Here is a 15525-nt window from a genome sequence, read left to right as displayed (position 1 = left end):
ACGGAAAACATGATAAACAGAGTTGTATTGACAACATGTACCGAAGTATCCGAAAAGCAGTAGAAAAAATACACGAAAGAAGACAGCCTGAAAGAGAAATAGATACAGACAAGAATGAATCCTCGGAGGAGGAACAACCAGAAACGACAACAGGTGCATTGCAATTACCAGTTAGAGAAACGATAGCATATGTAGGTAAGGGAAAACACTTTAATAATTCAATACGCCCGGTACGTCCAGAAAGTAAGAGACTTTTTCAAGCAGCCATGTCAAATCCAAAGACCCCTGAACATCTATTTCAGGCTACCGATAAAATACTTCAAGAACGAATGGGGTACCATGTACTCGATTCCATGGATGAACAAGAATTAGCCAGGTCAGCAGTACAATGGGCAGACAGTTCTGATAAATATAGTGATGACGCGTTAGCGCAAACGTTTTTGAATCTTTCCCCAGACGAACAGCGATTAGCTGGTATGTACATGATACAACACCTCCTTATATTGTATAAAAGCCAACACTCTGATCCTGGTCCCCTACCTGATATATTAATAGAACTACTCATGAATAAATGGAGAGGCCTAGGTACCGATTTAATTAAAGTAATTCTAGAACATCGGCACAGATATAGTGCCTTCCTGTGTCCACAGTTTGATCCAGCTCCATCCATAGAAAGAAAAACGTATTACATAGACAGACAGAATCCCTTACGAGAAGTGCACCCAGTCCGGAATGATGATAATACTTTTAGACGCGTGTTTGTGTACACGCCCATAACTAAAATAGAATTATTGGAAATGAAGAAATTAGTGCCCAGCCATGACAAAGATCCAGCAGGTTTTCACCGTGAAATAAAAGACATGTTACTCATGGGTGATTATACCTATCCCGACATCATGAAAATATTAAAAGTACTATTGCCTGCCGGTATTTACGAGAAACTCAAAGAAAAAGAATGGGAGGTGGGAGAACAAAAGATTGATTGGGCTGCATTAGAAAACGAAGAAAACACTCGAACTCCAGGCCTAGGGCTTGGGGACAAAACTAAAGCATTACCAGGATTGTTAGTACAAGTATTGCCACGTTTATTAGCCACGAAAAAGGAAGACTTGGGTGCAATCTCAGCCTGCAAACAGAAACCTGATGAAGACACTAGTGATTTTTATTCCCGATTTGAGAAATGTTTTGGTATTAATAGTGGCCTGAAAGCAAGTAGTGAGTCATATCCACATCTTTTTGTAACAAAGTTAGTCGAGAACTCCCTGCCCCAGGTTAAGAACAGAGTACTGAAAGTCGAGAGCACATGGCAAGCAAACACCCCTTCACAAATGTTACAAATGTTACAGTACCACCAGAATAGAATTAGAGAAGAACATGAACACGAACAAAGACGTATGAAAGACACGAAAATGAAAATGCTAGTTGCTCAGTCGGTTCCAGCAGACAGTCAGAAGAAGGGTATGACACAGTCCAATAATTCAGCAGCTCCTGTTAAAGGGACATGCAACTATTGTAAACAGCCAGGTCATTATATAAACGATTGTGCAGTCTTGAAACACAATATCGCTACAGGTAAAACTAAAGAGAGACCCCGTCCACCTAGACAGGATCAGGCCCAACAACAAGTACCACAGAATATCCAGCCTATGCATGCTTCACAACAGACAGTACAGACCGTAGCAGTACCACAGTCACAGCCCATTGCCGCAACACAACATACGTCACAGCAGATGTACCAGTATGCACAAAATGATTATCCCGATTATCAACGATACACATGAAACAGCCTAGAGAGGGAGGTTGGCTTGCCTCTTATTGAGGTTCCTGTAGATCAAGAGGGTCCTTATGTACATAGTCAAGTATTAGGGAAAGACAGAAAGTTTTTAATTGATACAGGGGCAATCAGGACAACTATAAGTCACGACGAGGTTCCAGGGGCACCCCTCTCAGGCTCACAGAATGTTTCCCTTGGATTTTCAGGAAAGCCTATTGTTAATGAAGTATCGCAACCACTTCCTCTTGCAGTTGGTCCATTGACACGTACTACAGATTTGTTACTCACGAAGTCATGTCCAGAAAACGTGTTAGGCATAAAGACACTGAAAGCTCTAGGAGCTGTTATTTGCTGTTCTCCGGAAGGAGTAAGACTGTTTTTACGTGACTTTAAGGGTCACTATGTGTTGAGAGATATTGATCCCAGATTACAGAATGTCCCTGCACATTTATGGGCACAAGGCCCCACTGATGTAGGTTGTATGCATATTACACCATATCGAGTTACACTCAAGCCAGGAGTAGTACTGCCACGAATCCGACAATACAAGTTACCCCCAGATGCTGTAGTGGCTTTACTGAAAATCATTGACGAGCTCATTGCACAAGGAGTGGTTGTGGAAACCGACTCCAATCTATGTAATTCCCCTATCATTCCGATTCTTAAACGTACTGATCCAAATGCACCTCCAGTTTATCGGTTAGTTATCGATTTACGAGAATTGAATAAATGCATTGTACCACAATATCCTGTGGTTCCAGATATTTCGTCTCTATTGACAGCCATTGATTCCGAAGCAGCGTTCTTTACTGTAATTGACCTTAAGAACGCCTTCTTTAGTGTCCCAATCGATCCGGAAAGCCAATACCTTTTCGGATTCTGTTTAAATGGTCGAAGCTTCAAATTTGCATGCGCACCTCAAGGATTCACAGAAAGCCCCAGCATCTATAGCCAAGCACTGAAAAGACAACTTGACAGTATTCACATGCCCGAAAACACTGCCCTACTTCAGTATGTGGATGATCTACTGATCACCGCCCGAAGCGAACCTGAATGTGAACAAGCATCACTGACGGTTTTGCATTTTCTGGCCGACAAGGGGCACAAGGTGTCCCCTTCGAAGCTGCAATTCTGTGTTCAGCAAGTTGTGTACCTTGGGCACTTGCTGTCCAAAGGGGGGAGACAGCTCACACCTGACCGCATCCAGTTAATTGTAAACATGACACCACCCAAGACACAAAAGGAGGTACGAGCCTTCATAGGCCTCACTTCTTACTGCAGACAATGGATTCCCCGGTACGCATTCCTAGCAAAGCCACTCATACAGTTGACAACCCAGGAGGCAGCGACATCGACTGTCCTCCCTTGGACTCAGGAACATACACAAGCTTTTGAAGTCTTAAAGAAAGCCTTATGTCAAGCACCTGTTTTAGCAACACCATGTTACAGCAAGCCTTTTACACTTTTTGTCACCGAACGTGAAGGTACTGCATTGTCAGTACTCACTCAGGATCAAGCAGGTTCACACAAACCGTGTGCTTACTTTTCTAGTACATTAGATCCAGTAGCCCAGGCTCTGCCTGCGTGCTTAAAATCAGTAGCAGCGACAGCCCTAGCAATCAGACAAAGTGATTCCATAGTGTTAGGACACCCTCTGACAGTACAAGTTCCACACTCTGTGAAAGTTCTTTTAAACCGAACACAGACCCAGCACTTGACTATAGCACGACTGACAGGTTATGAATTGACATTGTTTCAGCCACACATAGAAATCAGACGCTGTAATACATTGAATCCTGCTACACTTTTGCCATTAAGTGAGACAGACCCATTGGCACATGATTGTATTGAAATCATTACTATTACGACGAAACCCAGACAAGACTTGACAGACACTCCATTACCAGACCCAGACCTGACACTTTATGTGGATAGTTCATGCATGAGAACAAGTAAAGGAGAGTTAGTGGCCGCCTACGCAGTCACAACAGAAAATGAAGTCATAGAAACGAATCGTATTGACACCCTGTCAGCTCAAGCAGCAGAGCTCATCGCTCTGACACAAGCCTGTATTCAAGCCAGAAATAAGAGAGTTAACATATACACAGATTCACGGTATGCATTCGGAGTCGTACACGACTTCGGTGTCCTCTGGCGAGAGAGAGGTTATTTGACCTCTCACGGAGCCAAAATTCAACACGGTCCCCTCATTCAAGCTCTGTTAGACGCAATACATCTGCCTACAGCGATATCCATCATGAAGTGCAAAGCACATACAAAAGTCACCGATCTCATTTCCCAGGGTAACGACCTGGCAGATCGAACAGCCAAGCAGACAGCTCAGAATCAGACTCATGCAACTGATCTGACAAAGACAATAGTCCCGACACCGACACATTGCATGACAGTTAGGGATCCCGCCCTTGATGTAATCGACATACAGACACATGCTACACCAGATGAAATCAAGAAATGGACTGAACTAGGAGGGATCCAAACAGATCAAGGATGGATGACGAAGGGAAAATCCACATGGTTTCTCCCTGACTCTATGGTTCAAGTCATCATTAATACAGTACACAGTCCTGCACATTTAGGAGAAAAAGCCATGCTAGACAGTATTCAAAACATTTGGTTCAATAAACATTTACGAGCAGCAGCCAAACAGAAAGTGCGTACTTGCATGATTTGCTGTCAGTTCAACCCAGGTAAAAGCATTCCCGTAGAGCAAGGTGGATTTCATCCTCCCGATCACCCTTTTGAAGTCCTCCAGATGGATTATATCCAGATGGAACGTTGTCGAGGATTCAAATATGTCCTCGTAGTTGTATGTGCACTCTCCCGTTGGACAGAAGCATATCCAGTCCCAGATTACACTGCTCCGACCACTGCCAAGCAGCTGGTACGTGAATTCTTCCCCAGATATGGTTTGCCCCGCATCGTATACTCAGATAACGGTCAGCCATTCTCGTCCGAGCTTATGAAACAGGTTACACTCCTGCTAGGCTACCAATGGAAGTTCCATTGTGTCCGACATCCCGAGGCAGCAGGTCTCGTGGAACGCCATAATCAGACTCTGAAAATTCGTCTTGTCAAAATCTGTAGAGAGAAAGGCGTCGACTGGATAGTAGCTTTACCAGTTGCGCTCTTTTACATGAGAATGATAGCGCATTCTAGAACAGGGCTATCCCCGTACGAGGTGGTCTTTGGTAGGCCACCAAATATGTGGGGGACGCCTCTGCCTCGCAAAATCACTGATGTTGACTGTAATATGCTGACAGATTACCTTGCTTCCTTGATGTCTGCACTACAATCATGTCGTTCACAGGTTGCTGCAGCCTTTCCCGACAACACCGAGGTGAAGCCCCATGAAGTTGTTCCAGGAGATTTCGTCTTCGTAAGGAATTTCGACAGGAGGAGTCAGCTGGAGCCCCGTTGGCAAGCGCCGAAGCTAGTACTTTTGACCACAAGGACAGCGATTAAAGTCGAGGGCCGCAAGGGCTGGCTTCACTCGAGTCATATAACAAAGTTTCATGGACTGCCGCCAGATTTGAACTCTCAGCCCTGCCCTCCTCCACAGACTGACTCAAAACTCCCCCTGGTCGAGAAAACTTCTTCTCAAGACTATAAATTAAAATTGAGGTCTAGCAAGTCAGACAGTTTAATTGTTTAAGTCCTCCCCTAGGTGAATCGGTTAGACGAGTCTCTGACATGTATCCCCTGGACCCCAACAGAGAGAGAGATGGACAGAAACAGCTCAAGAAACGTGAATATTGTAAATCACTCCGTAGTCACTGTGTTGTGACACTATTGATTATGTTCTTTCTAAGTCTTTTGATTATTGCTGCAAGTATACTGTTACATATATACTACCCTATTTTCAAGCGTGCACATTCTTCCTTCAATGTTACTGCAGAGCACTCTTTCAGTGAACTGCCCCCGCACGAGTTGTCTTACCGACTTGCGCTGCGCAACAACACATTCATTAGTATGTTACATCATTCTCATCAGACCAGCAACGCTACCAATTGTTGGATATGTGGCCGACTCCCTCCCTATCAGAAATACAAGGGAGTTCTGCCTCTCTTCCCGTACCCGTATACACACAATGGTTCCTGTGGCGCATGGTTTAGTTTGATTAATTCCTTAGATTCCACTTCCGTAGTTTACCAGGGCAACTGGGTATGGGGAAACCTGAACACAGTTCTGCATTAAGTATGTTTCCCTGACAAGGAGGGTCTTCCAAAAAGGACAGGGACTGATCTAGAAAATGAAGTATATGGATTAGGTAACTTTACACTTAACCTCATGATTCTGAATGTTGAATCCGAAACCGTACCAGTCTTGCCTGCTATGTCAGTACTACCAGTCAAAGGTGAATTATGTGTCAGAAAGAATGGTTCAGTACACCTGGGTCATAGTAAATGTACTACTGTGATCGAATTCAGTGATAAAGGCAAGTCTACATTTAAAGCTTCCCGTCATTCCTATTTCATTTGTGGTCATACCGCATATATACGCTTACCTCTAGATTGGGATGGCACCTGTTACATTGCATTCCTTCTGCCACCTGTTTTCCTAGCCCCTCCTGATTATCATAGGGACTCCCATCTAGTACACGTCAGACCCCAGAGAGATCTCCCGATTGTCGATTACACTGAAACGGCATGGGAGCAATACACAGACTTCAATAAAGGTTTCTTCCCCTACTTAGGTGCTGTCTTTAATAGTAAATTGATACGTCAATTAACCAGAACCCTCGAAGCAGTAGTGAATGAAACTACTTCCGCCCTAGGCAACTTAACAGAGGAGCAGTCTGCGATGCGGATTGTTGTTCTTCAAAATCGTCTTGTCCTTGACGTCATCCTAGCCGATAGGGGCGGAGCCTGTAGAGTCATCGGATCGAGTTGCTGTGTTTTCATTCCAGAAAACGCGCCATCAGTATATAGAGCCATTACACGTCTCCATAAGATTGCAAGTCAGATACACCAGAATCCAGGCACCTGGACTTGGTCCGGTTGGTTCTGGAGCGTGTTGTCAGCCTGGGGATGGAAGGTCCTATCCTTCCTAGGTATTGCCCTTCTCATAGTATTTAGTTGCTGCCTATGTCTACAATGTGGGCCAGCGATTTGCGGCCTGTGCGCCACATCATGTATTCCTCATCCAAGTCCACGTTCAAAATACCGTAAGAAGAAAGAAGAGCAAATGATGTTACATGAACAGATTGATAGATTAATGAGGATTGATATATCATGAAGGGTCCGTAGGGGACAAGGAGGGAATGAGGAAATATGAATTTTTATGGTCAATTGTGTCCCCTATCGTAGACCCCAACGGCTCCATGTACGTGCTTCAAGTACATGTATGTTCCCTCCACTTCCAGCTATGAAGACGCAAATACATTTGCGTCCAACGTTAACATGTCCTCTTTCAGATCCACCATGAATGGGTCGGATATTCCGTTCATAAGTATGCCTTGCCATCGTCTTTATATGGTGCACCTTTCACGTTTTTTAGCTCTGGCGAGTTAGGCCCTGATTTCTGCCATCGAGCCTTTTCCTGCCTTCTGTCTCTGGATGTTGCAGCCTGGACCTGCATCCGTATCCCTGACCTTTGTCTTACTCCCTGCGCGGCTAGCGGTGCCTGGCTCGGCCTGCTTGCCTGCCAAGACTGTATTTTGCCTTCAAGTTATCTGCTCCGCTCCTCGAAAATACATTCCTGTCTAGTAGTTTAGGTAAACATCCTTCCCAGCTGCAGAGCAGAGGGCCCGGCCTTTCTGTCTCCGTGCAAGTAATTCATAGCTCCTGTTACCATGGTAGGCCCATGCCCCCCTTGCTTTACACGTAGACACGTAGTCACATATGCACGCACTAGCAGTCAGTATAGAATAGCCTCTGCCCGAGAGACCTTTTCCTCTAGATAATACAGTTCCTCAAACACAAGATATTAGATATGATTTGGGATTAGGTTGTTCTGACACCCCAGACTTCTGTCTCCTCATGTAAGGCTAAATGTCAAGTCCCCTTCACCCTCCAGTTTCACGTCAATCATACGTCATGCTGCTGCGCGCACATCTCTGCCACATATTTCTGCTGACACTGCAGGACTCTTCTATGGATCCACCCATCTGTGATACGTTTCAAGTGACGTTGTCTAGTACACACCTCCGTGTACGCCCTCATGCATGCCTTTTCATTACGTACTTATGTTCTTATCTCTTCTCTCAGCTGTTACGCCTTCTGCATCCATCACCACTGTAATGCATTGACTATATATATGATGTTCTGTCAATAAAGTATTGTGATTCCCTTCCTGAACCCTTGTGGTGATGGAACATGATCCCTGGTTCGAACCAATTCCTTTTTAAGGAATAAAACCCCTTTTAAAACCTCAGATGCCACGGACTCTGCCTCTTATTTTTTCTGAGTTATTCTTATTGAACTTTACCGCATAAATTAAGTATAGGTAATTAAAATTTACCACAGCCTTGAAGCATGGCTTCCTGCACATTTTAGAATGGTTTGAGAAGAAATCTGTATGCCTCTGGATACTTCAGGATGCTAGTTTCATTTTGTCCTTTATCTTTTTCTGTTGCATACCTTTCGGCTTACTGTCTTCTCCGACTTAGCTAGTGTCATTTGTAGAACCTGAGACTCTTCAGATTGGTTCCAGGAGTGAGTTGTGGCAGTCCACCTTGAGCACTTCCCACATCCTTTTACCCCTACATTAACCCTTCTTGAGACCATCCATACTTCTAAAGAGATGAAAGGTTAAGGGCATCTGCATGTAGCATATTCCCTATTTGGGGCAGGAAATAGCTTGAGGCAAAATCTCCTGCTACTCTCACCTCTACTGTACTTCAACGAACTCCCCTTTTTTCACTCCTGGGCGGACTTCATATATTATTCCCTGGGTGGAATAACAGGGACTCCAAAAGGTTATTTTATGCTTCAGACCAACTCTGTATATGTTAGGGGCCACAATTGATGCACATCAAAATCAAGTTATACAGGTGTACTGTCCACAATAAAGTTGATGACTACCTGCATACATGACTGCAACTATTTTCACACCCTTCACTACACCCCATGCTACAATCACATCATTCAAATCTCAGGCACTTCATCCAACAAGTGCCATACAGTCAAAACTCAAGCATGTGCTCCAAACAGGAAGGGTGCTTCATGACCTCACTAGGAGTATGAAGTGCTGCATAACTAATGAATCTGAACTGCAAAGAAGGAACTTTAGCCTTGCAAGATGTATGGCAAGCACTATTTAAATCCCAATACAATAAAAATCAAAGTGAATGCGGATTACCTGCAAAAGCACTATATAAATAGTGGTACATTATTTCTGGCGTCAGATAAAGATCTCTATTTAACAAAACAATGGGATGGGTTCGGGGCTTTTAGAGGACTAAAACGGAGGTAGTTCCAAAAGCCAGAAATACACCTTTAGTCTTATCTGCATTTACATGCGGTGAACTTCCCTTCATGTACTCTTCAACTCAAAACACTCTGGATTACTCCTCTACCTGCTAAGGGCCCGTTGTAAGACATGATCATGTGTTCCTCTTTTTATTAACACCACCTCAGACTTGTGTCTTAGATCAAATTGAAGAGTGGGCCAAGAAGGTGGTTCGATATGTAATCAAGATGTAAGGAGTCTTTAGTTTCTCTTAGAATCACAGCTTGGAATCCATTTTCGAGAAAGTGTTTCAACCAGCAATGAATAGTCTGGGTAATATTGGGCACACTTTCAACCATAAATGCTTTATGTAACTCAGGACAACTAGCAATTTGCGTGCATAAAAAATTATTTTAAACTTTAAGACTCTACTTCAAATTAGGCCGCCGCAGAAGGAAATCATATTTAGGCACATCACATTGTCAGGGAGGTAAAGAGGAAGCTTGAGTATGTTATGTATGTTACTCTCTGTTTTTATTCTTTTGAGATTTGCCCAATACCAGATGTAAAATATGGCAGGGCATCACCTATCTAGTGTGTTGGCAGTCAGCAATATAGCTCATCCCTTATTTCTGATATTTGCTATGTTATGTTATTATTACTTGGTATACTGCAAAGAATCATACCGAAATGCATACCTCAGCGCTGGACACACAAAAAGGGAATCAATAGAGAAATCTGAAGCTAAGGACATTTTGATCATAGGCATCAACCTCCAACATCTGGACAACAAAGTGTGTCTGATTAGATACAGCTTGAAACTATTACAGAACGAGTGAGGGGTTTGAGGAGCAGCTATACAATAAGTTGATAAAGAGGTCCGCAAAGCAATCTAGTCAAGGGTGAAGAGGTGGGTCTACCCTTTCACTCTCCAATGGTTTGAGGTTTGTGTTATTTACTGGTCTATTATCCATAAACCAGAAGCATGATGGGACTCAAACCTGAAGTCTGAGGCTTGAATGAGCAATATTGATTGATTGAATATACACTTACTGCACAACTGTGTTTTTGGCCAAGCCTGGACTCCAATCACATGCCTCATGCATGTCGGAGACCAACATTTGATTCCTACTTTCAATACATGGTTTGAAACCTGTTTTGGGTGATTGCATCATTCCCTAGCACAAGAGAACATGCCAACGAGCGTTCTCTGGAGCTGCGCCAAGAATTTGGAACTCTCTTCCACCGGAAATTCGTAGAATCTCCTCCAAGATTGCTTTCAAAATGGAAGCTAAAAGATTCCTCAGAAAAAGTTCTTACCTTAACACGATGGTCACTTATCGCTTTGTATATTCTACAGCATTGGTTAATAATTCTATTTGTTACAATTGTATTCATCCCCTTACATCATTATGTATCTACACTCCCTGGATATCATATCATTGACTAGCACACTCTGCGTTAATCCTGAATTAGATAGGATCTGTTATGCTTGCACCATATGTTTCTATGCATATTGTTTCACCATTATAGGCTTGTTGTGATCTTTTTCCTTCCTCTACCACTAACTGTAAAGCGCTCTGATATCCTTCAGGATCTAGCTTGCGCTATATAAAACTTTATAAATGTATAAATAAATAAATAAATGGTGAAAATGTTTAGAAGTCATCATTGTAAAAACTGACAAAGTAGAAAGCGGGGCTCTAGATCCACATCATAGGGGGTGGGGAAAAAAAGGAACAGATGTCAGAGCACAAGGGTGGTGTTTATATCTTCATCAGTTCCAGGGCAATGTGGACTCAGCAACAAGCTGCATTACACCACCTAGCTGTGCACAGAAGCACTGCTATGGAGAGAATTTTTTGTGATCCAGTATGATGCCTGAGGAGTATTCTAAAGGGAGGAACCTGCAGTTAGGAATATCCATCAGAAAACCTATTACAACATATAGGACATATGTTCTGAAAGTACACTGGGCCACATCATCATGGGAGAACACATTCCACACAGATGTATGTCCAGCAACTCAGAATTTGCAATGCCAGAGGAGTCACAGGAAAAGGAAAAATAGGAAATACGGTGTGAACGGACATCATTGAAGATTAAAAGAGCAACTGGTGATCACAAATGGTCATTATGGCTAATCCTGGTCGAGCTCTAGTATTGCAAAGCCTTAGACATATCATCACGGTTTCTTCCTTCAACTTCTACAACAGGCCTACACGAAGAAACCAGCGACCTCTCAGAAATGGAAGGAAAATGTAATACGGGCAAACAAAAGCCACCGACTACTTAGATGACACTAATTTTCAGTGATATACGAGCTCAAACACCTAAAACATTAACAAGTCATTGGTTCAGTGCCAAAACTCCTCAAAAATACAGGATAGAAAATATCCAAGTTAGCTACACAGCGTTTGCCCTCAGGAATGGACTCATACATGGACTCACACATCCAAATGTCTAGAAAATCAAGTCACTTTAGACTCTAAAACATCCCAACGTAAAAAAATAGGGGTTAATGAATTCTAGAGGTAGTTTATACCCACTTTTTAGTCTCACATCTCTACTCACAGACCTTGTGAAGAAAATGACCCTAAGTCAAGTACATTGAAACCCCCAATACAGAGAAACCTATCAATTACAAGCAGAGTGACAAGAGTTGGGACATAGAATGAGTCGATCTGCCCTGGAGTCTCAACCTAGGATCAGGCAGCGGTAGGGGAACAAGTGGTAGGGGCTGACCAAAAGAAGGGAGTTTAGGGAATATATAGGCTAAAAACATCACTTTGTTTTTTCTTTAATTGCTAGTTCATCCAACAGCTATCACTACCAAAAGAGAACAGAGCAAACTGGTGGCATGCAAAAACTATAGAACTGTGAATAAAATTAAGGGGCGGTCTCATTTAGGCCTAGCTTATATTCCCAAAGCCAATCACACATTTGTGTGTTCACCCAAGGAAATAAAGCCACTCTGCAAATATTTCACATCCAAAACCGTAATAAAGCATCTAAATGTGCCTTTTCATCCAGATGGGAATCCGGCAGACCAGCTTCTAAACCAACACAGTAATTTCCAACTCAAATCATGCAAATTTCAAGTTTGACTTTTGAGACCTGTTAAGACCTGTTGAAATGTGCCAGGTGCACCTCCATAACCAACCACCAAAGATCAGTGACCTATAACTGGACAAGGGACACTGCGACTTTGGAGTTGACCTTTTGGCAAGATAAAGTAATTTTACTGTGGGGGCAAATACTAGTTCACTTTTGGGTGGACGTTTTTATAACATTTATCTTCATTATACAGGACAACTGCCTAGACTCAAACTCATTGATTTGTGACATGATACGCTGCTGCACATTAAAATTGATCAAGGGACAAATTAATCACACGCATAATAAATCCAATGCAACATTATGCAAATGAACAACGTAATATGGCAATCTGCTTAGCACATATTTCATTGGCAGGAGACTGTAAACAAAGACACAGTCAGGGGGCTGAGAACCACTTTATTCCAAGGACAGATGACAAAACTGCATGCTACCATAAACAATAATATAGTCTGTTCCAGAATTTCACATGTACTAAAACTATTTGTGCAATATCCAAGCACAAGAAGGGGATATAATCTTCTGTTTTGTGTGTGACTACTCTATAGTTCCTGTGCGTAAATAACTTTTTTTTTTTTAAATGGCATAGTAATGTTCCATAGTGTGAAGGAATTCCCAACATACTCCTATTGTCAGGATTAATTCTGGACTTGTCGACCTAATTAACCCTTAAAGAGTAAAGTGTTAAAAAGGAGCAACCTGGATATACAAATGATCCCAAAGGATACATGGCCATTGCCTTGAGACATCCAACTGTTCAAGGATGTCTCAATGACGAATTTAATGTCCTGTGCTTTTACAGTACCTATGCCAAAAAAATTAGGCAAACTGGATCTGAACTGCAAACGGCAAGATCCCCAAGGTCACTGAACAATGCCCAATGATGGTGGCAGTGGGTGAGGTAAATCAGTAATCTGTGGGAGCTATGGGTGCCGCAGCATGCAATGTACCAAAAATTCAGAGAGGCGGAGAAATCCGAACCTGCTGACACATGCGCCTTCCTTTCCTTGCTCTATAGTCATCATGGCATTCGCAATTTAAGCTCCATCCCAAACCTCAAGCTTCATATCCCTCACTCTCGCTGGACCCACACTCCGCAATTAAATGTGCAGTTATATCCATGGAAGACAAAAACGCATGAGCTCCTGGTTCCCTGTCATTTCAGTGGTACGTTTGCTGCAGTCGTTAGCATTCATTATCCTGGCCTTGATACTTTCTACTAGAACGAGCAAAGTCCTTCCTAATAGATCTACATCAAGTTGATTTTAACCTTCTCAGACGCACCATTGCTCCTGCATTCACATTTCACAGGTTTTGATCCTTACCACTGATGACAAGCTACATCAACAACAACCTACACTAAATCAGAAGCAGGGGGCGAGGACCTGCCATGAACAATGGACCAGCAAGATGCACCACTGGGTTCTTGTAACTCTGGGCGAATGGTCAAAATCCGCAGTGCTTTGCACATGGTAGACGCAGCCAAGAGATACATACCTGTTTTTCCCGCTCCGCTTTCCCCGGTGATTAAAATACACTGGTCTTTGTCCTGGTCCCGGAGAGATCTGTATGCCTCATCTGAAATAGCATAGCTGGAAAAAACAAAGACGACAGCATTCACTTACCAGAATTCATATCAGACGGATTACATTGAAAGCATAAACTTCATTTGCTAATGCATGTACATATTATTAAAATGACAAAAGGAAATCATATAGTGAGAGATTCAAAGCTGAAGAGCTAGCGAGGAAAAGTGCGTTCCAGGCGAGCATGCTGCAGCTTCCTAGAGTGAACATGGTTATCGAATGGCAGACAAGAGGGTCTTACAAGACTTGAGGCATGAAGAAAGCCTCCGTGTCAATGGCAAATGAAAAACAAGTTAACACAGTCACCAAGATTAACTAAAAAGCGATATTACAGGAGTAATCTGACAGTCAATACTAGTTGAAAATGAACCCCAACCTTCGACCTCCTGGTGTTGTATTACCGAGGAGCCCTAAGGGCACAACGTTCCTCCGTATTTGCTTTCTGCACCTTAAGGGAATGTTTTGATTAAAGACAGGGCTGCAGACACTTCGGCTCAAATTGATATATATGGGATCTTGCAAGCACATTTCATCCCAGCAAGGCCTCAGGGGAGAGTTACCTCATATGCACCTGTGTCATAATATCAGGGAAAAAGGCACAAAAAAGCTGTCAGAGGCACATTCACCATCCACTACATTAGAAGTGGAGCACAGACTGTGCGCCCTATGACGACACAGACAGGAAGCAGAGCCCAGGGGTTCCAGGCACTCACCCCTGAAGCAATCAAATAGACAAGTGCAGTCAAATACCTCTCATTGGGAGGCAGGTAGGAATTTCCGGTCTCCCCTTTCCACTACACTGAGAGTCGGACTAAAGTACATTAGGTGTGCATCTCAGCCTAACACACTGCTGCAACTTCTTGAATACTTCGATGCCTTATTTGTCAACACAGCGTCTCAGTATTTAGGCAAGGCTTCATGTTTGTCATGTCCTCAGTGTTAGGCTGTTTACATTTTTAAATCCACGATATGTGGAAGTAACCCCATGTGGAAATGTTTCCATTTTCAGGGCACACATTTCTGCCTGAAAAATGATAAAAAGGAAAGCGAACTGCAGGTCGGTAATTTGGCAATGCCAGACAGCAGATCACTGGATGATAACATTTGGTGTACAAGTTGGCATGGTTCATGGAAGGGTTATTTTGATTGGTTGCTGGTGGCCAAACACAGCCATATTCTGCTTGTCTGAAATATCGGCTAATCAGATGACTGAAAGAACAGCGATCTGATTGGCAACATGTTAAACCACTCAGAATACATCCCTGCACTAAGCTGCTGCCAGCCAATAATAATCGCTGCAGTCGTCGACACCCCTCTGGACCACGGCTTGAGGCCAAGGGAAATGTATGGAGCCTGAATAAAGGAGGTTTGCCACATTAATGAATCACATTAATCTGACCTTCTAATTCATCTAAAGAGTTGATTAGGATGATTTTAAATCCAATTTTGCTTCAGTGGGGAAGCTGAAAACAATGACTAATTCCACTAGTTTGGCTTTTCACCAAAATATTTCACCCAGCACTACTCACAGTCCCTACTTACAGACAATGAACTCCCCTTTATACAAATTAGCCAAAATTTAAAAGAAATACAAAAAATATATATCAAATAAATTGTTATTAGACGGAGTTAAGACTA

The 15525-nt window shown here is 42.9% G+C and overlaps 1 protein-coding gene across 4 annotated transcripts in view; it reads right to left on the bottom strand.

The window, feature by feature from the left end:
- MYO1B (myosin IB) overlaps positions 1–15525 on the bottom strand; it is a 757882-nt gene that overhangs the window by 507684 nt on the left and 234673 nt on the right. For all 4 annotated transcript variants that reach the window (XM_086955387.1, XM_086955390.1, XM_086955388.1 and 1 more), the window contains exon 4: positions 13799–13893. In XM_086955387.1, the coding sequence (XP_086811513.1) occupies positions 13799–13893 (95 nt within the window). The remainder of the gene's footprint in view (positions 1–13798; positions 13894–15525) is intronic.

This window comes from Lissotriton vulgaris, chromosome 2_1, assembly GCF_964263255.1.
Source record: "Lissotriton vulgaris chromosome 2_1, aLisVul1.2, whole genome shotgun sequence".
In the NCBI taxonomy this organism is placed as follows: Eukaryota; Metazoa; Chordata; class Amphibia; order Caudata; family Salamandridae; genus Lissotriton; species Lissotriton vulgaris.
The sequence above is the reverse complement of the archived record's forward strand: the minus strand, read 5'-3'. Positions and strand labels throughout refer to the sequence as shown.